This window comes from Colius striatus, chromosome 3, assembly GCF_028858725.1.
Source record: "Colius striatus isolate bColStr4 chromosome 3, bColStr4.1.hap1, whole genome shotgun sequence".
NCBI classification, from domain to species: Eukaryota; Metazoa; Chordata; class Aves; order Coliiformes; family Coliidae; genus Colius; species Colius striatus.
Window position 1 is genome coordinate 536,060 of NC_084761.1, and position 27,211 is coordinate 563,270.

General features: G+C 50.8%; 1 protein-coding gene across 7 annotated transcripts in view; it reads left to right on the forward strand.

Moving 5' to 3' along the window:
• The window catches only part of MGRN1 (mahogunin ring finger 1), a 53,531-nt gene that overhangs the window by 15,356 nt on the left and 10,964 nt on the right, over positions 1-27,211 (forward strand). For all 7 annotated transcript variants that reach the window (XM_061992835.1, XM_061992836.1, XM_061992832.1 and 4 more), the window contains exons 3-8: positions 679-767; positions 6,876-7,022; positions 15,422-15,539; positions 19,405-19,471; positions 22,065-22,117; positions 25,235-25,282. In XM_061992835.1, the coding sequence (XP_061848819.1) occupies positions 679-767; positions 6,876-7,022; positions 15,422-15,539; positions 19,405-19,471; positions 22,065-22,117; positions 25,235-25,282 (522 nt within the window). The remainder of the gene's footprint in view (positions 1-678; positions 768-6,875; positions 7,023-15,421; positions 15,540-19,404; positions 19,472-22,064; positions 22,118-25,234; positions 25,283-27,211) is intronic.

Genomic DNA, 27,211 nt, shown 5'->3' on the forward strand with positions numbered 1-27,211 from the left:
TTTCAGCTTTGAACTTCACCAAGCAGGTGGGAGATCCAGCAGGCAGGTCTGTAGCTGCACAGCCTGTGGTCACCACAGTAAGCAATTTCCTTTGCGTTTCTCACTGCTGAGGATTCAGTAAGCGGAATTACGGTGTGAAGTAGCATCATCTTTAGTTAAAGGACAATCTGTAAGAGGAGGTCTGCTCACTGTAGAACAGAATGAGCCCCCCTATCCCTGTCTCTTTCTTTTCCAGAACATTTGCCCCATTGTGTCAGGATTAAAAGCGTTTCTGGCAGTGAGGCAGAGCTTTGACCTGCTCATTAGCAGTCAAGGTGCTGGGAGAGAGCTGCATTGCTTCTGCTTGAGCTGGATGTGGTTTCTTTAGTGGAAATGAAAGCTTATGAGAGCAAGGCTTTCCAGACTGAGAATCCAGGTGTGGATAAAGAGCTTGTGAAATTGCCCTTTCTTAAAGTGTGTGCTCCTGATACGAGCTGTTCTGGGCCAGGGCAGGATTTTCACCCTGCAGCACGCTTCATTTCTCTGTGAGCAGAACTCTCTGGTGCTGTTCCTTGTGGCTGTTGTGCTGAGTGCCCTTAAAGGGAGGTGTTCCTTGGTTTGGGTGAATTGTATGCCAGGGAACATGCTGCTACCTTTTATAGTACAATAACAGGAGAATTATCTGCCTCTTTGTTCCAGTTTCCCTACGTGACTCCAGCTCCACATGAGCCAGTGAAGACACTGAGAAGTCTGGTGAACATCCGCAAGGACTCCCTCCGACTCGTCAGGTACGGCTGTTACCTTCATCTGACTCAACCCAGCCACCTGCCATCAGAGCTAAGCTGTGTTTGATAAGGTTTTGGAGAAATAGCTGAATTCCAGATCCTTGTTGCTACATCTGTCCAGAGGTTTCTGTGTTCCCTTGTGACCAGAACTCTGAGGTGGTTTCTACGCTCCTTACCCCTCGCTTGAGCAATCCGTGTTTCCAGATAGGACCAGCGATGATATCTGTCTCTGCAGCACAGACTAGAGTGGTAAACAAAACCATAAAATCATTAGCATGCACAGAAGATATCAGTCAGGTCAATAAACCCTACAGACAGATTCCCTCCTGCGTTCTTGTGCAAGGAGAGGCCAGAAAGCAGCTGATTCCGTCACAGACCAGGAAGGCTGATTGCTATTGAGAGAAACTTCCTCGGGTTTCTCCTGCTGCCAAGATAAGATTTGATTCTAGTGTGATACGTTCATTTAGATGGCTTGTGTCCCATACACAGGGGAAGGAGGTCTGGGTAATGATGGAGGTCTGTTAGCCTTCATGCCCTATGCTGAAATCTAACCCAGCACCAGCTGGATGAAACACCAGAGCTAACGCCTCGCCTGCGGCTGCCCTCTTGCAAGCAGATGGCTCAAGTACAGGGGCCCAGCACACGGTGCTTTGTTTTGGGCTGAGGCACTGGGCAGTTGTCCAGGCAGAGCACTTCTCAAAGATCCTCGAGTTGCTCTGAATTGTGTGTTTCAGGCACAGGGCTGGAGTACTGGCAGGGGGCCAGCTTCAGCTCTCAGCCAAGGTGGTTCTGAGAGCGCGGCGTAACGTGAGTAATTTGAGTCATAACCACACAAAACCCTGTTTGTTTTCATGTGGAAACTGAAGGCTGGAGGGCTTTTGTTTGGGTTGTCTTGTGTTTTCTTTTAAATGAGCAATACCTGTGATTTCAAAACTGATTGAACAGGAAAAGAGGGAAGAACTTGTGAAAAAGTAACCATTGGTAAACTGCTCTGGGTGCTCTCTGGCTTTTTCAGCTAAAGGGTGAAGTACTCCTCTAGGAAGTCTGGCTTCCCTCCCACACTTGCTGTGGAAAGGGTGTTTTGTCCTCCTTGCACTTGTTGTGAACAGTGTAACACCTCTCAGAAGCCCAATGGGAAGTGGCTTTGCTGTGAGTGGAGGAGTTGGTGGGGTTTGGTACCTACAGTTCTGTCATTCTGTGGTTGTGTGTCCTGTCCTGCCAAGCAGAGTTGCAGCTCTGGGCTATCAGAAATGTAGTGTCTGTGGACCTTGACAAAGTCTAGGTTTGCATCTGTCTAATTCCTGTCACTATCAGATCTTTCTCTGCCTTGAGAGCTCTCCCAGGCTGCTGCTGCTGTGTTGGTGCTGACACCACCACTGCCAGCATTGCTCTATTCAGTTTTGTACTGACATAGACCCAAAATGAGGTCTCTAGTTGCCAGTCCTCAAGGGCACATTCTGTCTCATGCTTTTCTGCCGTTCTGGACTAGGGGCTTGTGCTTTCTCCCTGTGTGCATGTACAGACACTTTGTGCCCTCTCCAGCTTGGCTTATTTGCAACCAGTGGTTGAGGCTTGCAAGTTGTTTCCAAAACGAGTTAGGTTTAATTTACCACCTCCTCCACCAAATAAAGTGACACTGAGCTGAGTGTCTGGGTGTAAAGTAGGTTCTGATGGTAAAATCCTCACAAGCTTTCTGTTTTGCTTTGTATTTAATTGAAAATTCATTGTTCACCCATGAAGAAGGTGTTGATCTGTAATTTGGAGTACAGGGCTTTATGGAGGAATAGGAGGGAATGTCCACCCTGGTTGTCCTGGCTGACTCTGACCAGACACAGTTCTGAGCTTTGCCATATCCTGAGTACTTACAGCAGCTTTGGAGAGAAGCAATAAGCCTGTGGGTGTTGGTGTTAATGTCCTAAGTCTTTGGCACCTTGTGTGAGTGCTTCATTTCTGGCAGGATGAGGCTCTGAACCTCACAGAAGTGCAGCAGGAGTTTTGCTGTCAACCACTAACAGAAAAGGGCTGTGTTATGTATGTTTTAGTCCCTCTTGTTGGTCCCTCTCTCTGGACTGGAAGCTTTATTTCAGAGCTGAAGTACCTGACAGGCTGTTCTACCTTGAAAGCACTTGCAGCTGCAGGAGGAAGATCAACCCATGAGGCACCATGTTTCATGGAAGAGTTGCATCCTGGGCCAGCCTCTGTGCTTCAGCATGGGCTTTGGGCTTTGGATAGCATTGTGAAACAAAAGTGCTGAGGGAATTGGCAGCTGTAGGTGGTTTGGGAATCTGTCTGCAGCAGCAGCAATATCTGCAGAGCAGTGAGACCACTGAGCATTTTGGATATGGGCCTGAGAGGGAGGTAGATGACAGGGACTGAGGGGAGACAGGTGAGTTGCTGTGAGTGAAGGGAAATCAATCCCTTCTCTTCCCTCTCTAGCACAGCAGGGCTGACCTTGATCCTTGGAGCTGTTTGACCCACTGTGGGGCTGGTGATGCTGATGGTGAGGGTGCTGGGATTCCCTGCTCTGCAGCCCTGGATAGTGTTACACTGGATACAGATCTCTGTAGAACCCCCAGACAGGAAAGCCTCCATTTGATGCTGATCTCCCCTCGTGAAAGTCAATACTGGCAGAGATGTTAGTTCCTTTAACTCCTGCTCTAGCACTGTTGTGATGCATACCTCACCATACCACGTCAAGCAACACCCAGCTTTTGTCCTGCCTGTCTACTAAGTTGTTGATGGAACCTTTTCATCTCCTCAAAGGATCAAACTGGGTTTGGCTCCACCTGTTTCTAGAAAATTGTCGTGGCTGCTCTTAATTATATTTTTATCTTTTAATTCTTCAACAGAAAAGCAAAAATTCCAGCTTGTCCCTTGTTTTATCCAGATGTCAGCGATGTCAGACCAGGTGGCCTCAGCTCCCTTGGTCATCCTGCTTTGCCTTTTTCATCATAAGGTTGGATCATGTCTTTGTGCTCAGAGGGGGTCAGTCTCTACTGCTCTGTGCAGGTGATTGAGGGCTGTGTGATTTAGCTCGTGTGCATGGCCGAAGGGCACAGCTCGCAGAGGCACTGCTTTCCAAACTTGTGCATGCAGCTGTGGCCACCTCACATCAGCACGGACTGTAGGGCTTGACTAAATGTGCACTGTGAACTGCAGGTGCAGGTGGGGACAGGGGAGCGCTTGAACCACCTGAAGCACCCCTGAACCACCTCCTTGTGCCACGTCCTTTGCAAAGAAGGAAGGACTGTAAAATGTGTGGCTTTGTCTCGTTACTGCCCCAAAGTTACACACCACTGTTCCTGCACTGTGAAGTGGGACATGGGATGCCTCTGCCTCTCAGAATAGGCACCAAAGTAGTGCTTATTTTGTGCCTTTGCTCATTCCCTGGCCCAGCTACAAGCTGGCACAGTTGCTTACATAGTCTTTTCTCACCTGAACTGCTTGCTGTGTGCAGACAATTTCCTCAACCTCCAGCACCAGGCACGTTGCAACAGGAAGGTGTGTTGGCAGCCTCGCTGCAGCTGTTGCCATTTAGGCATGGATGCCTTGCCCCTGCTCCAGTGAGGCTGTTCCAGGCAGGCAGGGCTCTGACTCTCCTACTTCCCAGCAGATGCATTCTCCAGAAGCCTTCTCTCCAGGCACTGCAGCTCGTAGTGGCCTCTCAGTGGTTTCCCAGGGCAACAAGTCTATTCTCGTCACGGTTTAACCCCCTTTCTTTCTGGAAGGATAGAAGCACGTTGTGAGCGCTGACAGGGAGGTGCAGAGATCAAGGTGGGAGCAGGAGCGTGGTCTGGGAACCCCTATGCTTTGTGTGACTTAGCTGAGAAGACAGAGCAGGCAGTGGGTTTTACTAATGATGTGTGGCTTTTGTGTGATCTGCCCACAGCCCCAGGTCTCAGCTTGTGACTCAGGGTGGTCAGTGGTGCCTAGATCTGTGTTGTCAGTCTGTTCCTCTTGTATGTGCCCGACATCTCTGTTCTCGTACCTACTTCTGTGTGCAGTGAGCATGGGGCTATGAGGTAACCTTCATGGGTGTTTGTCTGGAAGGGATGCTGCTTTTCCTCACCCTGCTGCTTCTGTAAGAAGTGGCAAGTGTATCACAGCCTGGATCCTCTGCTGCCAGCTTTGGGTCACCCAAGGGCGGTGCAGAAAGAGACAATTAGCAGAAGCTTGTGCTGCTGCCTCCTTGGACACACACAACACCTGTGAGTGGACTGGTGCCCTCTGTGCTCCTGTGTCAGTCCAGCACAAATGTTGATGCTGCCACTGTGTTTTCTAGACAAATCTGCTCCCTTGGCTAGGGTGTTTCAGCTTGACAGCCTTCCCTGCTCCCTTGGCTAGGGTGTTTCAGCTTGACAGCCTTCACGTGCTGTGACTTTATTCTTTGAATGCAAATAGCATGTGTGAAAATACCATCTTGCTCTATACTGCATGTTGTATCCAGGCTGCTGCAGATGGTCAGACTCTCAGTTGTTGGGATTTATCTGTTCTGTACTAGCACACTGGGTGTATTCTAGCTTGACTTGCAGTTGTGACCTAGGTGAACCTCTGGCAAGAGTCTCATTTGGAGCTCTCTGCGTCCTTCAGAGAGCAATGCAAGGGTATGCTGTAGTGATTGACCAGGGTTTCATTAGTGCAAGTGTGTGTTAGGCCTTTGATCATACTGCTCATACAGATTATTTTGCACCTTCTTTATTAAATTGCTGAAGCTGAACCCTTCATTCTTGTTCAGTGTGGGGTGAGGTAGCAGCCGTGGCAGCAGCCCTGGATGAGCCCCTGCAGCTCTGTGAACTCAGTGAACAAGGCTTCCCCACACAATGTTTGGATTCAATTCTGGAGCTATTACCCTGTCCATTTCTGACTGTTTTCAACAGTGCAACATATTGATCGAGGCTGTTTAATGAAGGGAGAGGATGATTGACGCTGTGAAGTCAGAGGTGGTGCCCAGCTTTTCTGGAGTAGCTGAGCTGCTTGGCTTTGAGCCAGGTGTTCTGGCAGTGAGGGGAACTCTGATAGACAAAGCGAGACTGGCACGTGGTGGCACGTCCAGTTGTGTTGCAGTGTTGAACACCTTGAAGGCAACCTGCTGCATTCCCCACTCCTGCCCAGGGCAGGAGCTGCCACCTCAGTCACAGGAGTACAGCAGGGCTAGAACTTACCCATGAGAACCTGCTTTGCACTTTGCAGTTCGAGGCAGGGGATGTCTCATGGTGTGTGGTGCTGACTGCTTGTTCCAGGATCAGCTGGGCTCCCTGGCCACTCCTGGCACACCATAACTCACTGCTCATCCATGGCCATAGCTTGCTGCCATGGAGCTTGCTTCACATCCCCCTCCTTCACCAGGTTTGTTACCTGTTTTTACCAGCAGTGGGGACACAGTCAGTGGTGATCACCCAGTGGGATCCAGCTGTGCAGTAGCCCATAGCCAAGTTGTGACTCACCTGTTTGTTGACTGAAATAGCTTCTAAGCTCACTGTGGTATTGCTCACCATGCATCTGTTGTGCAGTTGATTGTGTTCATACAATAAGCGTGTGCAAGCTTCAGACACGAGCAGCATCGAAGCTTTGGTTGGTGACATGTACATTTAAAGGTATTTGAAGTTCCTATATTTGGATGCTTTCTGACCTGAATATCATCTTCTATGTGATACTGGAGGTACATTTGGTTGAGCTGCTGGAGTTCTGTTACAGAAACCTTGGCTTTTGCCTGTCATGAACCATTTCCTTTGCACAATTAAAAGAATTGGGCTTTAGCCTTCTCAGGCCCGTGCAGGATTTCTTTAGCCCCAATACTGAACCTAATGTGAAGATTTGAAAGGAAAGAGAATGTTTCTTCTCCTAAGGATTTTACATTCAAGAGTTAACGTTCTTGTCCTGGCACTGTAAGACTGGGTGAGATCCCTCCACATCACAATTCACTTTAATAACTTCAGTCAGATCATGGTTCCTCAGAGGAAAGGATGGAAGTCTCCTGGGAAGCCTCATGTGAAAGCCCCAGGTGCCTTGACTGCCCAGAACACCTAGACTGGAGTACTCGTCCTGATTTCCAGAGTGATCTTGATGCTGTCTCATAACTACACATTCTAATCCTCTGGCATTGTCTTTCAGGTATAAAGATGATGTTGACAGTCCTACAGAAGAGAATGGGAAGCAGAAAGTCCTGTACAGCCTGGAGTTCACATTTGATGCAGATGCCCGTGTTGCCATCACAATCTACTGCCAGGCTACAGAAGAGTTTGTTGGTGGCATGGCAGTGTAAGTCCTGGGCCTGTGGGTGTGTGGAGGAGCTCTCAGATGATGGGCTTGTCAAACATCTCGTGTTAATCATGCCCCAGGGCAGTTGCTGCAAAGGATGGTGGAGAGAGGAATATCTTATTTTTGTGCTTTGCTTTATATCTCCTGACAGCTTTGAATATTACTTCCACTTCCCCCTTCCACGTAGCCAATGTCTTATCTTGTTCCCTTTTTGGTTTGTTTTTCGGGTGTGGAGAAACCGTCCTGTGTGGAGGAAAGGAGAGGAACTCACAGCTTAAACCTCCATTTCAGTCTCATTTTGCATATTCACTTGTTGTTTTACCTGGGAGGGGAACTGGTTTGTCACTGGTCAGGTACCAGTGGAATATCTGCCTTTACAGCTGGGGCTGAGCTTCAGGCTCTGTGCGACGTCTCACAACGAGCTGAAGTCTGTAACCACAGTGCAATTAGTTTAAAATATACTTTTTCAGACTCCTGGTTTTGCATTTTCTTAGGTCAAAATGGCAACAAAAAAAGAGAAAGATATTCTAGAAGTAACAGGCACTTTTCTTTGCCTGGGCTGTGTTGGAAGTGGCGCTGCACCACTCGAGCAGTGTGCTTAAACTGGCTGCTTACACTGGTCTCTGTTGGACTCTTAAGAGATTCCCTTGTCAAACTGTGCCTCAAGTAATAACTGCTTAATGGAATTATTATGGATACTGAATGTAACTAACTCTGGGCAGAGTGTGCTCTCAGCCTTGTGTAACTGGTGGCTCTCAGAACTCTGTCGGTTGGTTGGAAGAGAAAAACACAGTTTCTGGTTCACTTAAGAACAAGTTTTACTGAGATCTGGTGCCAGTGACTGTCAGCAGTGCTGTTGTCTGTCCTTTAAAGATTATGCAGCAAACATGAACTACCTAATTACCTTTTCAATTTAGTTTGAGCAGCTCCTAGGCAGAGAAAGTGAACTCAACTGCCAGCCTCAAGGAAAAACACTTGTTTGAAAACCATGAAGTTTTAGTCCACCCTGTCCATGGTGCACTGAGAGATGGGGCTCTGTGCAGGTGGAGGAGAAGCTTCTGATCATGAACCCACCCTGCCTCTGCATGAAACCAGCATCAGCAGTCAGCAGTCACTGCCTTGCTGATGGAATGTGCTGGGTGGCTGCAGCACACCAAAGCTCTATGTCAAAAGTCAGAGCCCTCAGATTCCCTCAGATCCAGCTCCTCCTTCCACTGCTGGCCCTTCATTTCATAAATCATGTATCAGTTTCCTCCATAGTTGTGATGAACTGTCTGTCTCTGCTCTGGAGCTCTTGGACAGTCAGTGCTGTGTAAGTGCAGGGTTTAGGGGGCTGCACCACAAGCCAGGGAATCTCTTGGAAGGTGTGATCCTGATTTCATGCAAATGTGTAGGTAATAAGGGCTGGGGGAAGTGAGATACAAATGCAGGCTTTATAAGCTGCTTTAATTCAGCCCAGGCTATTTTTCCATGTGGAAGCGGCTCATGAAGCTCAACTTGGGGCTAGTGCAGCTGTCTGAAGTAGGCATCTCTGCTTCTCTGAATTTGCTGGCTGCTAGTAAAAAACCTTTGAAGCTCTGATTCCAGCTTTGCAAAGCAGTTCTGAAAGGGCAGTGCTAGAATTACTTTGATTTATTCTTCTCAAATTCTAGTGGGGAAAAAAAACATCTGAGCTGCATTCTTGGAGCTCTGGGTGAGCTCTGGCTGAGCTCTGAGTGGAGCTCTGGGTGCATTTGTAGTGCAGGAAGAGGAATGCAGCTTCCCCTGCCTGGGCTGCTGCTCTGCCCTTTTTCTCAATGTCTTTTGTTACTAACAGCTGCATTAAAGGAACAGCCCTGTGCAAAAGCTGCACTCTGTGTACATTCAGGACCTGTTTCTGTTGCTGTGTCTAGCACTTGATTGGGAAGAAGATGCTGTTTAAAACAAACCACTGCTTTTTGCACTCTCCTGATGCTCATCTCTGAAATGGGAGAAACTCTCTGGACCCTTGTCAAAAGCAGAAATGTTCTCCTAGTCCCCAGCCTGCAGCATGGCTCCTTAGAAGTGCTAAACAAGTTATTCTTGCTTCTCTGCCAGAACAGCCACTGATCCTGATGGTATCAGCCCTCCTGCTCCTGTGAAACTCCTGCTAGGAATGTTGTGTTCATACAGTTTGGGGGGAACAGAGGGAAGGTGGCTCTCCCCAGCAGAGATGTTGGTGCTTGTGGAGCCTCTGCTCACCCCAGAGCCACGAGGCTCTGTGTGCCATGGGCCTGCCTTCAGGATTAGCTGGTCTCTGTGACCAAAGGGCTGCCTTACTGCAAGCCAGGAAGCTTCCTCCTGAAGCTGGTGGCTTTATCAGTATGTGTTGCCTGCTCTGACCTGGCTCAAAGCAGCATCCTGCAGACTTTCAGGTTATGGTGCTGGGAGATATCCTCAGCTATATTATTTCCCAGCCAAGACCTTGGGAACTGCTGCCTGGTTTTTGCCCTCAGCTGACAAAGTGTGGAGTTTCCCAGGGAGCTGCATCATCACAGCTGGCCAGTAAAGTCTGGAGAAGGTGAGTGTGTGGCTGCTGGTGGTTGTGGCAGTGACTTCACTTCTGCAGCCCCGTGCCCAGGGCGAGGCCCCCAGCACTTCCTAGTGCTAGTGCAGGTTTCTGTAGAAGCCTCTTGGGTGAAATGAGAATTAGTTTCAATCTAGAGAGGACTGCTGCTCTCACATGAATATTTTTTGCCCAGTTACTTTGTGGTGAAGCCACTCTGAAGAGTAAAACACATTGGTTCTCGGAGGACCAGCTGGTGCCTTACCCCAAGGGTAATGGGCCAGATCTGCCTGTGTCTGTAGAGTCTCTTTAATGGCATGGGATTGGTGGTGACCTACCTCTGAACAGCTCAAGACCCCTGGTAGTTTGGGGATTTTTTTCCTTCTGGCTGTGGCCATATTCTTTGGTTATGGAAACTGGCAAACTCTTGTGCTGTGCTTGTGTTTGCTGTGGCAGTGCCCCACAGTGAGCTTTAACACAGCATCTTCCCCAGGGACACACTCTCATCTTTGCTTAGTGCTGGGTGTACTCTTGGGGAGCTAGTCTGTTATCTGACTGGCTTGGAAGGTGATATTTCTCAGTTTGTCCTTTCCTTTGGCTCCAGTCTCCCATCAGCTGGGTGGAAAGCAGGGAATACCCTGCTTGGGGAAACCATCACAGTGGCTCGACTGCTCACCAGTGAGGACAAGCCTGGTATGGCTCAGTGTCACCAAGGCACAGCAGTACCTGTCAGCTTCAGAAATACCCTACAAAGAGGAATTTGCTGTCAGCATCTGTGATGCTAACTGGATTCTAAGACTAGCCAGCTGGAGAGGCAGCTCTCTGCCTGTGCTAGGAGCAATCTGCACGTGCAGCAAGGCAGGGTTCGGCTATTCTGGCCAAAAGGTGAAGGGTGAGCAGGATGGGTCCTGCCTAGAGGGCATGAGAGTCCCTGCCCTCACGTGTAGGAGGCACGAACTTGTAGGTGTGTGAGCTGAACATCAGCTGCTCGTCAGCAACTGCCCATGAGCGTGGAATCTCCCATCAGAGGATCCTCTGAGGGTACTGTGCATCTCACTTCCACTGCAGGGCTGGCAGAACTCAGCAGCTCCTGGAGAGTAGTCCAGGGGCTCCCACTTTGTAGCCTGTGTTCTGCAGTAGTGTTTGTACCTTAGATGTCTCTGGTTTAGGAGACAGGCATGTGTTTTGGAGCAGGCTGCAGAGATGTTCATGGTCTCATGTGGTGTGTGCTTGACGAATGCATCCTTTGTTTTGTGGTGAAAGCCTTGCTGTGCTCACTCTGAGCTTGTTCTCAGAGGGCCCCTGGGACTTTTCCAGCTGTAGGTATCCTGCTGACTAGCAGGAAGGACTGTGTAGTTAAAACATGAGAGCAGCGGTTATTTCCTCAGGGGAAGAAGTCAATCCAGCCCTGTAGCTGGAAACACTTTAAGCAGCCGGCTCCAAAGACACGAGCAATCCAGGCAGATCAGGAGCTGATGATAACTGTGACATGAGAGGTTTGAGTTTTGCAGCCTGTTCTTATTAAAAAGATCTTCCTCTTTGGACAGAAAAGATTCTCTTCTGTATCCCAGTGGTGTTGCCAAGCTCTGTTTCCTTGTTACAAAGAGAAAACACAAAATGGGTCAGGGTAGCTGTGCAGTCTGTGAGCTTCTCCAGGCCGTGCTGTTTGTGTTGCTGGTGCACAAAGGGCTGCACTGGACGGGACTGTCGGGTTTTAAGGCAAACTCTCCTTTCCTTGTTTGTTTTGCAGACATCCTGCTACCCTCAGTGCAAACATCCTACTGCAGTCTGTCAGGCTGAGGGTGGATGTGACACTGTGACACATTCTGTCTGCGTGGGGAGGGGGGAATGGGTGGCTCACCAAAGGGGATCCAACTGGAGTGGGTTGGAGCTCGACACATGGCTGTTTTCCCAAAAGCTGCCACGGGAGAGGCAGAGGCACTCAGATATTCCTCTGTCCCTTTGAAAGGTGCTCTTGCTGCTTTTGGCTGTGGACTGCAGTGATTAATACGAGTTCTCTGTGCAGAGAGCTCTTCCCTGTGTGCAGGAGGCAGAGGCGAGGGCTGTTTGTTGCCTCTGTAGCCCAAGCCTGCCGTGATCCAGGCAGACCCCAGTCCCCAAGGGAACACTGAGGTGTGCCAAGGTCACAGGCTGGACAGCTGAATTCTGTGGATTTCAGGGAGCAGACAAACCCTCTGTCTTTGAGAGTGGTGGCCTTTGTGCCTCTCGGTGTGGCTGTTGTGTGAGCTGCCAGCTCTGCAGCCCCGCTCTGACTCCAGCGGCGGAGGGAGCTGGGGCGGGCCATGGGCAGCAGGGGTTCAGCCTGCCTGGCAATGTGCCTGTTTCCTCCTGGCCTGCAGTGGAAACTCAGTCCTGGGAGGAAGCAGGAGGGGAGGAGAAGACTGGCAGGAACTGCAGTGCAGCACCTTGGCACCTGGTGAACCTCCAGGCTCTGTGTGGGAGCCTGTCTGGGCTGGACCTTGCCTGAGTGTGACTGAGACTTGTGCTCATGGCTGCCTTGTGTTCTGGTAGTGTTTCTTTTATCAGTAAAAATCGCTCTGAGTTAGGACACTTGTTCAACTCCCCTGTTCTCTGAAAGCTGATCCTGCCCCAAAACGAAAGGAGAGTGTGGATAGGGGAGAGAGGAAGGCCAGCATGCTTGCTCCACATCAACTCTTGTCCGCTTCGAACACCATCAGAACGTGACTGGCTCCTTCCTCCTCAGCTTTCAGAGGACATGGAGCCTGTCAGGCAGTCACAGCCTGCAGCAGTGGAGGAATGAGCTTCTGAGTACCCTCTAAAGCTCTGGTGTAACTCTGCCTCGTCCTTGGTTCACTGCAAATTGCCATGCAACGTGCCTAGCTGCTGCTAAAGAAGGAAGACTCTTATTTTGTCCACAGGCTCCTCAAAGCACAGACTGTCTCTCAGCTGTTACTAGTCAGAAATGGTACCTTGAGGCAACATTGCTACATGCATCCTGCTTTTCTCTGAGGAGTGGGGTCTGGACAGGGCTCTGGGTACCTCTGAGGCAGGCTGGCTGGGAACCTCACTTGGTGCTCCTTGGTCAGGGTCCATGTGCTTGTGGTAACAGGAACTGGCTTCTGATTGTCCAGGGCAGCGCCAGTGGCAGGCAGAGCTGACCCTGAGGAACACAGCGGTGAAGAAGTCTACATCTCAGCCTTCACACAGGGAGACACAGCACGTTGCTTCTCTGCTCTCCCTTATGCTCAATACACGTTCCCTCTTTCTGTAACACATCCCCATGGCTCTACAGACTTGCTCCACTGTTACTGTTGTTTGCTGTAAGCCCACAGCAGCATAGGCAGGGAATAGAAGACCTTACGGATACAGCAGGTGCCAAGCAGAAGGGCTGGGGATGGGTGGAGACCACTGAGACACTGACATGCAGGACACCTGCTTTGTAACAGCTTGCCAGGTTGTCCTCCTGTGTGCCACGAGGAGTGTGCACTCGTGTGGTGGCTGCTGTGCACGCAGGTGGTTGATCCCTGGCACTGTGGGGTGGGCAATGCTCCCAGGGAGGTGCCCAGGCTCGCTGTGCTCGGCAGCCACGGCGCTGGAGATCTCCAGCACCCTCTGGCTGTTCACATCCACGTCTGACCTGGGTTTTGCTGCTGGCAGTCACACAGTGCAAGGCATAAAGCTCACTTGGTTCACTTGGGGAAGCCTCCTTGGTATTTTTTGCCATGCTCTTCAGCTCAACAAGAAAATGTGTGTGCCTGGGTTATTTGTTTTCTCAGGGGCAGTGAGAGCAGTGAGTCTGTGCCACTGTTGTTCTACCCTGTCCTGCTTGGAACGGTGTTTTTCTGTTGTAGACTGGTTTGGGCTTCTGGTGCTGTAAGTGCAGGTTCTCTGACCTTCCTGGCACTCAGCAGCAGCATGTTGTCATCCCTTCCCCAGCACTGCTGTGGTGCATGTCACCCAGGCAGTCTCTGACCTCCACTCTCTCCTCTACGCTTTATATCCAGTAGGTTCCTGACTTGCTGTCACCTTAGATAAGTCACTCTTCCATCCCCTGCTTTCCCAGCTGTAGAGGGAGAATTGTGCCTCTCTGCAGAGCTGGGAAGCTTTGAAAGTGCCACAAAGGGAGCCAGATACAGGCTTGTTCTATTCATTGTGCTTGACAACTCAGTAAATAAAACTTCACTCAATTGCTCGCTCTGTAACTCACACATAAAAGACCCGTCACTCTGGTCTCTCCCACACCGTGCTTGAAATGCAAAGGATGGGGTGAGGCCTTCTCCTAAAGCAGCACCGTTTCAGCACAGTACAGAACAGTCTCTGAGGGCAGGGTATTGTCAAAATTAGCCTAATGCACCTGCCTGTGCAGGAAGAGCAGAGTGCATGGCCTTCTGGAATTGAACATGGGTCTCGTGGCACTCGGGGAACCTTCTGGATCCCCAGAGGGGGCAGGGACTGCAGCAGCTTTCCAGAGAAAGGCAGCAGTTCATGCCAGGGGGGAGCCTGGTTTTTCCTCCTTGGGTTTGAGAGGGGTTAATAAATATCATCTTCTGGAATGCAGGATTTTGTATCTTCAGCTGCAAACGCACCCTAATCACTGTGTTTGGGTTCAGGCCTGAGCCTCGAGGGCAGCTGTGTCTGCAGGCTGCTGGGTCAGTGGGCTGACAGAGCTGTAGCTCTTGAGTGTAAGGCTTCCACAGAGTCACTTAAAGCTGAGTGTTAAGGTCCAGACATACCCTCTCCTTCGCTTCACCCCCCTGGAAGGGAGTTGTCCAGCCTGTTGCTCTGCCCAGGCAGTGATGGTCAGCGTGCAGAGAGGATAACATCACAGCACCATGGCCGACTGGTAAAGTCTGTCCTGTGGAGCTGGAGCTAGACCTGCCTCGTCCCTGTGCCAGGGAGGTGCTTGTCTCTGCAGTGTGAGCCTCTTGGGCAAGGGATCTCTCACTTCAGTTTGTCAGTGTGCTCTGAGCACACGGTTGGTGGCTCAGCAACAAAGGCTTCGGTGGCAAAAACTGCTTCAGATGTTCCCACCCTGCTTTGCAGTTCACTGCCTCCTCTCCTGTGCCAGAACTGGTGTAGCTAGAGGCTGTGCACATCAGCTCAGGAGGGGTGCAAACTCCTGGATCCTGTTGTGTCAGTGAAGCTCCCTGTCAATCACTGTCTGCAGGGGCTGACAGTGGGCAGTGAAGCATCTTCCTCAGGGCAGACAGCTCTGGGTGGGCTCTGGTCCCATGCTGGGCGGGGTCATCCCAGCCTGGCCATGCTGGCAGTTCAGTGGAAGAACTGGGACTCTTCTCTAGGTGGCCAGTGTGAAGGACTGGTTGGTGTCTGTCTGGTGGTGTTGGTGGCCCTCTGGGGAAGCACGTGAAGAACACAGGAGTGAATGGGAATGGCTCTTGCTCACCAGGATGATGGTGAGCCAAGCACATTTCTCACTGCAGAGCTGTCCCACGGAGGCCTGGGAGAGCTTTCAGTGCGTGATGGGTTGTGTGTTGCCACTGTAAGATCATTGCTTGTTCTTCCTGGGCTTCCTGCAGAAAACAAGGCTGTGTGCTGGGCCGAAAGCCAGTGTTGCCTAGGCCCTGGCCTTTGCCAGCCTTTGCCAGGCTGTTGCACCCCACTGTACTCCTCTGACAGCCAGTGTTTCCAAGCAGGTGCAGTATGAACCCAATCAGACCGTGCCTGTGTGCTCTGCTTTCACCCTGTGCTCACCTTCTTGCTTTGGCCTTTCCCTTCCCTTTTTGTGTCGCCACTGAATGCTGCCAGCCCCTGCCAGCTCTGCCTCCTGGAGCTGCCACTTGTGATTCCTGAAAGGCAGGCAGGTGTGAATGACTGGGAGCTGGCACTCTGCAATCATTTATTACAGCAAGTTTTCTTCCCCCCCTTTCTACAGATACAGCACAAAGAATCCCTCTCTGCAGTCAGAAACGGTTCACTACAAGAGAGGGGTAAGCCAGCAGTTCTCTCTGCCCTCCTTCAAGATTGATTTCTCAGACTGGAAGGATGACGAGGTGAGTCTCTTCTCAGTGTCTCCTTCTTTGCACAACCCTGTTGTCTCAGAAGCATGGGACCCCATTTAGTGCCATGCAATTGTGGCTGGCAGACACCCCCTCCCAGCTGCCATGGCATGTTTTGTGGGTGTGAGGCAAATGGGGCCCTGGGAGGAGCAGGTACAAGCACTGTGTGAGCACTTGTCAGGTAGATCAGGCAAATGGGAAAGAAACTGAAAGAGAAGCAACTTTGGAGATGACTGGTCAGCATCTGTGGTGGGAGGGACTGCAGAGACTGGCACTGGGGCCCTTCCTGGAGGAACCTGCTCCTCCTCAGCCCTCCTCTCCCTGCCAGCCAAAGAGCTTGTGGGACCAGGTGTCTGTGGGGATTTCTTGTTTTGGAAGGGTTTTGCTCTTGCTTTTTTTGGCAGGTTTTCTACAACAGTGGTCTCCAAAGTGAGGCACAGAAGGGACTCCAGTAGCACATGTGTATATCTTGTAAACATACATGTATGGGGAAGGTGTGCTCAAAGTGCTTTATGGGTGGGATGAACAGTGGAAATAGCTTGGAGACCACGGCTCCACAAGAGTCCTGTGCTGTTTAAGGGCCACATCCTGCATTACTAACTGCAGCAGTACAGTGTTGGGGGGATACTCTCTTCTGAGGCAGATTCACACTGGTGCATTAATGCTGAATAAGGGAATACCTTCCTCCTTTGAGCTTAGCTCCTAACTGCAAACAGACGAGGGCTCAGCTGCAATTAAGCTCTGTGGCTTTTCCTCCATAACAGGATCTGTGGAGCCCCATTAATTCTGGTATCTCTGCAAAACTCCAACCCAGGCAGTAACTCAGTTTGAGCCTCTGTGCTTTGGCCCAGGAGCTTCCCCTGCCATGGGGCAGGGAGGCCTTGGTCTTTGCCCTGTTCTATGCAGAATTGCCCTAAGGGATTTCTGACACAGAGGACTCGGTTTGTGGCTCCTGCTAAAAGTATTTGTTGGTGTGGACCCCTCTCCCAGGTCAGCACTGGCACAGTATCCACTGCCTGACTCAGGCTGGTGTAAGAGTATTGTGTATGTGAACCCTCTTCCTAATAAACTAATAGCTCTTCCTAATTAAAATAGAGGGAAAGAAAGAAGGGAAAAGGGTCATGTTTCATGGATGTGAAAAGACTGAATAGCTATTGTCTTGAGGTTACAGTTCTAACCAAGATCAGTCCCGTGCCTTTACAAATGCCATGGTGGTTACCAACAGCCTGCAGAGTCTGGTCTCCTGATGTCTTGGCTTCTCTGCCAATGTCTGATTTCACAAGTTCAGCCTATAAAAGCCTGGAAGAGCTGCTTTTCAATCCCTTCTGTCATCTGAGAGAGCTGGAAGCGAGGAGCTCACATCCCGTTCCCCTGAAAGAACTGAGAAGCTTAAGTCTTACTTTTATTCCCCGCAGCAAGGTTTTAACTCAAGTACTAAAGTCGTGTTCCTTTGGTGGCTTAAAGGGAGGGGTGCTGCAGAACAGCAAGCTGCTAGCTCTCCTTGCTTTGTTCTGCTGCATCCTCTGCTGCCTCCTCTTTTCTCACTGCTGTTACTGGGAGCTCTGGTTGTGGAGAAAGTGCAGAACGAGCACTGTGATTCAGAAGAGTTTCTTCTGCCCTTTCAGCTCTGTGTCCACATCGGTCCCAGTGAGCCACATATGGCTGAATCTCCCTAACTGGCCACTGACATGCAGCCCTTTTCTCAGAGACAGCTGGCAGAGCGTTCCCACTCAGCTGTGTACAATTGCATGCTGCAGACTGCCTTCCAGCTTTGTCACTGGCGTGGTCCAAAACACCCAGATTTGCCTCATGTTTTTGCTCAGTGGACTCGTTGTGTCTGCTGTAGCTCTTGGCTGGCCCACAGAAAGGGAAATGATGTTATGCTGGGTTGGTAATGTGGAAAGCTTTATAAAAGTTTACTTAGCCTTTGTAATAGACTGGTTTGCTTGCAAGTTACAGTGCCTGGCTTGTGTTGAGACAGTTGTTTTCAGGTGCCTAAAAATGGGTGTGAAAGGGACCCTTAAAGTGGCCTTTTGTTTGAGAATGCAGAAGTTTGTATTGTGAAGCACCCCCGGTGCTGTGATGGGACGTTCCCTTCAGATGGACAAACAGCAGCTGCTGTCCTGCAGTAATAAATCAGAGCAGGAAGCAAAGGGAAAACATAAGCTTCTTTCAGCAATTTTAATCAATTGTCCTGGAGGAGGTTTCCCTCTGTGGCACGCTGTAATGGCTGCAAAAATGCCAGCTGGGAAAACAGTGGCTCAGTGAGTCTCCTGTAACAAACACTGAGAGCTTACAGGGGATTTGTTTGTGTTTGCTCTGTTACTCCGCTGTTTTGGAAGGACAAGAGATTCTGGTAGCTTAAAGGAGGAATAAAAGGTAAAGCCATCATACAGGGATGAAGATCAATACCCCTCAAGTTTGAAGACTAGCCAGGTCTTCCAGCACACCCTCTGTGTATGTAAAGCCTTGTTACATAGCTAAGAGTTGCTCTAGAAAGTGCTGCAGCTGCGTAGCCCCAAAGGCATGCGGCCCATGCAAGGAGCATGCACTGTGGCCAGAAGAGCAGCAGACCTGCAGTTCCCTTTTCCCCCTGCACCTCCCGTGGAAGGCTGGGGAGCTGTTGCAGTTGGAAGCATGTGCCTGCAGCTCTTGGCAGAGGCACAGCCACGTGGCTAATGGGCTTGGCTGGTGGCTGCCTGGATGATCCCAGCATACAGCCATCACTCGTTCCAGGACGAGCGTTTAGGTTGTAATCCTTTGAGGAGGAGCCACTTTCAGCTCTGTTAAGGCTCATGGTCACCTTCCCTCCAGCCGGTTGGCTTGGGTTGCCATTCGTGCCAATGCCAATGGCTGTCTTGATGGTTTATCCTTTGAGGGACTGGCTGGAGAGGAGCATGCTGCAAATGATGTTGGGGCTGTGGAAAAGTGAGAGAAGCCCCCACGGCTCTGCTTGCATGGCAGCACTGCAGCACTCCACCTGGGTCTCAGTTCTCACTGGAAAACTGCAAACAGACCACCCAGAGCACCATGGATCTTTCTCTGTCTTGGCAAGAGATGAGACAAAAGAACCCGTCAGTAATTGACACAACCCACCAGAAATCCAGTCTCTGAGCCACTTCTGTTCCTGCCACAGGACAGTGTTAAGCTGCATTTTTCTTGTGTTTGTGAGGTGATGTGGGGCTTTGGAGTGCTTCAGGCAAGTGCAGGGCCAGGGAAGGAGTCGAGTCTGTTTTCCTTGCCCTTGTGAGATCTTCAGTTTCCACTCCCACCGATTAGAAGGTCGAGGACCTGGATTTCATAGGTTGCCACAACAGGGACATCAGTCTGGTGTTTCCTTCGAGTGCTGTGTGAGCTTGCAGTCTGACAGGCTTTTCTCTATGTCTTCAAGAACTTCATACAGGGGTGAGAGTTTCTTTTGGGGTGTAGGGAGCACACTGCATCCTGCTGTGGCACAACCAGATGTCCTCCAGGCACAAGCAAAACTGTGCCACTAGATTGTGTTTTGAGAAGCTTGTCCTGCCACAAATCACTCGAGAGACTTTCAGGGTGTATGAGCTAGTGAGAATTAAACACCATGTGAAATCCAAATGGAGATCCTCTGCTTTGCTTTGCTGGGCTGTGTTCAGTGCCATGTCAGTGTGTGCATGTTGTAGTTACTCTGGTTGTCTCCCTTGGACACTCGCTGTCTGTGTTTTAAATCCTTCTGCACTGTCGTGTCCTTTTGAGACCGGGGACTGGGGGCCCCTCAGAAGGTCCATCAGGGCCTTGGTTCCTCTGATGTTAGTGCTGTCCTGGGCGTTCTCTTCAGACAAGCCTGGTGTGAATTGTCTAACCTCATCTAATTTTCTTCCCTCAGCTGAACTTTGACTTGGATCGTGGCGTGTTCCCCATGGTCATCCGAGCCGTGGTGGATGAGGGGGACGGTAAGCACGGTGCTGTGCTCCCTGGGGCATCTCCTGGCTCCCTTTGAGGTTATGTGACTCCTTCAGCACAGGCCTCCTTCTGCAATGAAAACGTTTCACTTAATAGCAAAGGCTTGGGGAGCCTTTCCAGAACAGGACTTCACCTTACCTTCCCCAGGGCCCAGCTGCCCATAGGTCCTTGCCTAAAACATGCTTTCCAAACCAGCCTCCCTTGCTAGGGGGAAAATGGAACAAAGTGGAGCAAATTACTTCCTATCTCTGTGGGTTTTCTCCCCCTCTTTGAGGGGTAAGTTGTCTTCATAATAGCTATAGCTAACTGTAGGCTGGAGCTTCCCCTAGGAATGGTCAGAGGACAAGAAATGGCTTTGCAGAGCTCAGGCCACTGTTGAACCCAATGCAGCTCCATGCAGCAGTGCAGAAGGGTGGTGGATGGGTGCAATACAAGAGCCTTTGATGAGCAGTGGTGTTGCTGAGGGGTCGTGAAGCACGTTGCCATCCTGGAGAGTCCAGGAACTGTTCAGATTGTTACTCACCCTTGCTTTGGGGGGGTGAGTGCTTTTGGGTGCCCTGTGTTTGCACTCATTCTGAGCATCAGCAATGAAAGGGGCAGAAAGAAGCCAGGTTTGCTGCAAAATGGGGAGCTGCTGTGGTCAGCAGGACCAGCACTGCACTTCTGCTTTTTGTGACAGTTTCTGCAGCGTTGAAGAACAATTAGAAAGGGAAGATTGCACTGCTGATTGCACTGGAGAGTGAAGTCAGGTGCTCAGGTGCTTATGTCCTACACCTGAAAGTGCCCACGAAGTTGCTGCTTCATTCTGCAGTCCTCCAAGCAGAGTGAAGCAGAGCTGGATGAACCAGTTTAAAGTGTGGCTGATAAACCACCCTCCTCTGTTTATGGAGCTTTTGGCGGGGTGTTTGCACTTTCTAATGTTGGGCAGGCCTAGAAGGACCAAAAACAGAGCAGGAGGCAGCAGTGGAAGCGTATGTTTATGCACATACCATGCCCAGGCTTAGCCAGTAACGTGCTGTCATGGGTTTTAATAACCTGGACACACAATTGCTTTTAAATCCTCTGCTGGAAAGAGTATCAGCACAAAAATATGTGAGGCTTGAGTGAGTTCTGAGGACATTGTTATGTGTTTTGGGTCTTTTTTAACTGATGGGCCTGGAAGGAGCTGGGCTTGTGTGTTTGGAGCACTGGGAAGATTACAGTTGGCCTGTAACTGCTGAAGTGAAATCCAGTGGCAAATGCAAACAGCAGTCAGCCAGACCTTGGTTTGGGCTGGTTCTGCCAGGAGATGTTTGTGTGCCTTGAGGAATGTGAGCTGGCAGTGTAGCCCTCTCCCACTCCTGCCAGTGGGGTTGCTCTCAGGAAAGGTACAGGAAGGCCTTGGCAGGGAAGGGCAGCGTCCCCCAGAACGGGTCACGCAGCTCCAGCCACGCTTGGGTGCCGTGCAGGGCATGAAGCGGTGCCTGGTACCTCAGACTTTGCTGTTCAAGCTGCAGGGAGGGACCTGGATTTCACTTTCTGAGCGAGATAGAATAGCCTTGCTCTTGGCTGGGAGCAAGCAGAGGAACTCCTGGGTTTAGCCCTCTCCTGTGCATTCCTGATTGCACCCAAATTCAGTTCCCCAAATCTGCAGGCACGGCCTCTCTTCTCCCACATGCTGCTGTCTGCAAACATGGTCTTTGTGCCCTGGTCCAGTGAATGGTTCTTCTTGTCTTTGTTGTTCTGGAGGCCCAAAGGAAGCTGTTGAGCTCTTCTCCCTTTTAGACAAGGCAGGAGCTGTTTCCCTTATGTCTGGCAGCTCCTGTGCTGAGGTGGTCACATGCCTTCCCTTCCCTCGGTGACTCCTGCACAACCTCTGCCTCCCATTGCCGTGGCATGAGTCTGAATAGAATTAAGCAAAAGGGTCCAACCAGTTGGAACTGAACAGAGCCAGAGAGTCTTTAGCCAGAGAGACTGGGGTTGTGCCTCGGCTTCCTGTCTTTGGTGTTTGCTGAGGAGGTCACGAATGCAGTGCAGAAACCCAACAGCCCTTTCTCAGTGCTGTTGCATTAAGAGTTGGAGGAGGGAAGTCCTGATGGTGTTTGTCTTTAGGGAAAAAAAAAGAACAGAGAACTGGACAGAGATGTCTCAGGGTCCAAAACTGGTGTCAGATGTTTCACAAGCATGGGTTAGAAAGAAATCAAGCAAAAAGTACCAGGGCTGGCTGCCAGTTGCTGCTGCCCAGATGGAGTTATTCATCACTGATAAATTCAGGTAATCAAACCCAGGATTCTGAGGGGAGAGCAGAATCCCTCTGAGCACTATGTGACCCTTCCCCTTTCCTCTAAAAACCAAGTGGGATAGTTTGGAACACCCCAGATAAGGCAGGCACGTGTGTCCCCACAGAGCCCAGCACAGAGCCCAGCAGGGCTTTGCTCTTGCTCTGCAGGAGCATGAAATGAACCAGCCTCAAGGGGAGTTTTAAATTGTGAGAGGAGGTGGAAGTACAACAGGTGGCAGTTTGGAACTGAAATTCATCTTGGGGCAGTTTTATGCTCGTGCTGTTGTCAAGGTTTAACCAGGACTGTTGTTTCTCTTTTGCAGTGGTGGTTGAGGTGACAGGTCATGCCCATGTTCTTCTGGCTGCCTTTGAAAAGGTAAATGAGTTCTCTCTTCCCTGTGTCCCTGTGTATGTAAACAGTTCCATGGATCAGTAGCTTGTGTTTATGTAATACTTAGAGCAATGTAGTCCTGGGACCTGACTGGGGTTCCTGAGCCCTACTGTAGTACAAATGATTGCTTGCAGCAGCTCCTGCACAGCCTTTAATTATCATTTGTACCTGAGCTGGTCACCCAGCTAATTGTAGCTGCTTCCTGTTGTGGGGAGAGGCTGTGCCTGTGGTGGGTGAGGTGGAAGGTGTTGACCATGGCTGCTACCACGAAGTTTTCCAGGACCTCGTGATCTCTTAGAAGAACCAGACTGGCTGTGTCCAGCCCTTATTGCACCACTGTTTGACTTTAGTTCACACCTAGGACCAAGCCCTTGTAAAGAATTAGGATACATCCTGCATCAAGACTTTGAGTCCCACTGCTTTCCAGTGGCATGTTTGATGTAGCAGCCTGCATGGGCAGCCAAGCTGCATGCACAGCCTGATAACAGAATCTTCTAGGAGAACTGAACCCTGAAAACAGCTGCAAAATCCATAACTGCATCATGTTGTGTCTGGTTGTGGTAATGCTGCAGACACATGTCCTGAGCAAGTGGTACTTGTAGTGACATGTTAGGGTGAGGCAAGAGATGCTCATGGAGCAGAGCTGGGCATGAAGAGGGGAGCAGCATCAATGCTGTGCTTGTAGAAGTTCCCCACTTTCAGGCTGGCCTATGGCTGACTTGTGTTTCTCACTTAGCACAGCTCCTGCTGGATCCCTGAGGAAGGTGCCAGGGTGGATAATGTGCCTAGGTCAATACTGTGGATGGTGACAAGCTGAGTCAGAGGGCAAGGAAGGCACAGTCAGTCCTAAGGAAGCCCTTAAGGGGCTGGAAGATGCTCTAAGTGTCCTAGGTTGGGCTTTTTTAGTTGGAGTTGGTATGTGAAGAAAAGGCATTTCCCTGTGTTAGAGAGGCTGCTCCAGCACTGCCCTGCAGGTAGAATTCCTGGTGACTGGAGATCTGGCAGAGTGCAGATGTGGGCAGGGATGTTATTCTGCTAGTTTCCTGCTCCAGGTGATCTGGAGAAACAAACTGATGTGGAACCCCTCAGCTTTGTTGAGCAGCACCTGGGAGAGGACAGTGTGAGCAGTGGATCCTTCATAGAATCACAGCATCACAGAATGGTGGGGTTGGAAGGGACCTTTAGAGGTCATCCAACCCCCAGCCAAAACAGGTCCCACCTAGATCAGGTCCTTGGGAAAACCTGCTGTGGTTGAAGCCCATCTGTCATCTTGGGGAGAAAGTACCATAGCTGGAGAGCCCTTGGCCTTAGGAAATGGTTGTTGAGCTATTTCTGAGGAGGGAAAAACAGATGAGCCCACCAGGTGCCTGCATGTTACAGCCTGAAGTGTTCTAAGCATGCTTCCCTTCCCCATGCCTGAGACTCGCCTGTGCTCCCCTGGCTGTTGGTTACGGCTGGGTTCAGATCAGCCTTTGGATCTGATGATGGGAGTATGGTTTTTACTTACAAAGGAGTGTATTTAGTTGCTGTTTTCCAGCCTCTATGGTCAGGGAGTAGAGTTCTCACTTGGACCTGGGTTTGCCCCAGCCTAGCATGCTGTGGACAGCACCTGGTAAGAGCACCTTGTAGGAAGCAGGGAGACACACACATGCTGGGAGTGTACTAGCACGAGGGCAGAGGTGGGGATTTCTGTCTCGTGAGATTGGAAGGTGGCTTGAACTGGTCCAGCTTTGGAAGAAGGATTTCAGGGATTATAGGTAAATTCACCTCCTGTACAGAACCTCTGAGCTCTCTGGATGCACAGAGGTGAAGGCAAAAGCCCTCATAACGTTGAGGGAGCTGAATGGGGTGTGCAGCAAAACTGGGAACCACCTAAAGCTGCTCAGGCCATTCCATCAGCGCTGGATTACGCCCCTTGTCCAGGCCTGAGCTCAAGAGTGTGCTCATCTGTCTGTGCTGTTGAGAGGGAGATGCTGTCTGGTGGAGACACTTCTTGCTTTTCACCTTCCACTGAATGTTTCAAACAATATAAAGATCTTTCTTCTAATGAAAAGTCGCAGGGCAAAGTGCTTGTGGAGTTCTTTCTCCTCCCAGTTTGAAGTGTAGGTCCATAGATCCAGAGGAAGGTCCTTGCTAGTAGCACTGCTGCTGGGTACCAGAGTGTGCTCAGAGGACAGGCAGACCAGCAGGCCTTGGTAACTTGCTATTCAAATGTCCCTTCAGGATCAGAATAGCAACCTTGATACTCTGTACGGTCTGCCCAAAGGCAGAAACTGAGCACTTTGTGTTTGCCTGGGGAACAGGGCTGGGTTCCCTCTTGTTGCGATATTGTTCTTCCTTCCTTCTGAAACTCCTTCAGATGCTCACCTGCAACTGTTCACAGCAGCAGGGCTTGCTGGGGTTTCCCCTAAGTCTCCTTTCCTGCTCTCTAGACTGTGGCAGGAGAGCTGGTTGCTCTCAGTTTAGTTGGTTGTTGTGGATGATGGAGAAAACAGAGCGATCGCGCTGGTCCTGCCCCAGGCTCTGAGCCCAGGTGTGTGCTGAGTCCTTCACCCGTGCCTGCTGCCCCCAGCAAATGAAAGGTTCCAGGGTCAGGCAGCTCTGGCCATTCGTGTGGAGTGTGTGTGACTTGTGTCTGACTCCATCCAGTGGCCAGTCCTTGACCTGAGCCTGGGACCAGCCCCTGCTCTCTCGGGAGCTCTGTGACTGGATGTTACTTGGGGTGTTAACAGAGTCTCGCTGGACTGGCTGAAGGAGTGTTTGCACCCAGCTGGGCTGTTTGCAGCCTGAAAGCATCCAGTGTGCCAGGGGATTTGTGGGCATGCTCTGACCCACTTCAGACAGGGTTACCCTGAGCCAAGTCCACCTGGCTGTGTGCTGGGGCAGACAAGGAGCACTCGGAGCCCCTGTGCTGCTGACTGTGGGCAGTGGTTGCTGTTCAGGCTGTCGTGGTTAGATGTCCGCCACCCTTACCTTAGCTATCAGACACAACTCATGTGTGCCACCCTCCCCTTAGCCAGCTGGCACAACTCTGAGCATGAGTGTGGTTCTCTCCTCAGTGGTACACTTCACTACTTAATGCATTTCCTTTTTCCCTGCTAGCACGTCGATGGCAGTTATTCCGTGAAGCCCTTAAAACAGAAGCAGATTGTAAGTACCTGTTTCCCTCCTACTCCCTTGCTGCTGTCCCACGGGTGCCCCACTGTACCAGTGGGAAGCTTTGGTGTCAGTTCACTGCCTGAGCCTGAGATCTCGCCTGGTGAGCTCAGACATCACAAGCGAAGGCAGTGAGCTGCTGGTGACCCCTAACACTGGGTTGTTTGCTGCACAGCCAGATGTGTGTTGGGGCAACAAATATGGTGGAGCAATGGTGTGGGTGGTCTCTGTGCTTCCCTGGGAGAAGACACTATGTACAGACCCAGTGGTGCCTGTGCATTCCTGCCTGGCTGGCACCTGGTGCTTGAACACGAAACTGACAGAGCATGGGGCTGATGCTTCTATATCTGTGTAAGGAACTTAGGTTTGCTCAAGTGAGCCAAATGCTGTGTCTGAGCTCCTTAGGTTCTGTGTTCTGTGGTGTGGAAGGCCCCCATTGTCCTACCTGGAGGCTGAAAACTGTGGGCTTTGCACATCTTTGTGTCAAAATATTAGGGGATCATCTTATCCCTCAACAAGCTTCCTTGGGAGCAGCCCCAGGGACAGAGACCTTTTGGTTCCTTTTGGTGGAGACCCAGGGCCTGTCCTTCAGCCTTGCTTGTGCCTGGTGTCAGCAACAGTAGACTTGTCCCAGAGCTAGTGGTGAGTTGCCACTCCACCCTGACACTTGTCCTGTGTGTCCTGTGCTGACCTGTGCCCCCCTCCCTGCCTTGGTGCTTCCCTTGGCTGGGTTGCAGCAGCATCTCCTGGCTACTTGATCCATCCTGGGTCCCACAAGTGTTTTTAATAGGGACAGACAGAGATTGCTTTGGCAGGGAGCCTATGGGGCATGTGAAGGCAGGTTTGTGGTGGGGACATCAGCAGAGCTGTGCCTCTGAGGGAGGGCTCGTGCCCTGAGCGCTGGGGCAGCAGCGCAGCGGGATGCCAACAGTGCTGCTTTCTCACATATTCTTCTGCTCAGAGAAGAGCATCCGTGAGCTGATGAAAAGCCACTCATTTGTCTTGCTTGTGGGCTGTTTTGGGGGGTAATAGCTGTTCGGAAGCAGTGCTTCTGTGGCACTGAGCTCCGCGAGGCAGCGTTGGGTCGCGGCAGGGTCCAGTCAGTGCTCCCCAAACGGAGGGCTGGCGTGCTCAAAGTGCTCTCCAGGGAGGTTCCCACCCTGCCACACTGTGGGTAGCTGTCTCCTGCAGTGAAACAGAGCGTGCTTGTCTGTCTTTGCCTGCAGAGCCTGTAACCTTCCCACTCAGGGCTGGGTTGTGGGGACTTTTCTACCGGCAGTTTGTGAAATGTGAGGCTTTTGCATGTTCTCTCCTGTGGCTTTTAAAATAGAAAGAAGCTCTTGCTTCGAAGAACACACAGTACCACTGAAGCTGAGATAGCATCTGCACCCATAAGAGCACAGAGCAGAGGTATAGAGTGTATGTCTGGAGCAAGCCATCTGTATAACATCACACATTCTTCCCCATCACTGCTTTTCTTTTGCCTTCCCCTCGCCGTTGCCAGGAGTGCCGGGTAGCTTTTGTGTTCATCCATCTCCAAAGCTCTTTGGGAGCAGCAGCTAATGAGCTCAACTGCTTTGTTCTCTCAGCTGAGATCAGTTATAATGTATGTACCAACCTGCTCAAAGGAATTCAGCATGGGTGAATACAGACAGATGGATCAGCAGAAAAACATGCCCTGGCCTTGGCTGGTGGCTCCTGTGTGCATCAGCTGAGCTGTTTATAGCAACAGGAGCGCTTGGAGGGATGACGTGGTGCAGGAGGGGTTGGAGAGGCGTGAAGGTGAGGGGCTGTGTTGTGTCCCATCACCTGCTCCTTATTTACTCCTACTCTTTTGAAAACTAGACATCTTTGTAGTGGTGCCACGTTGTATTGCTCACCCTTTTCCTACTGCAACAGCAGCTCCTGGGGATCTTGAGAGGC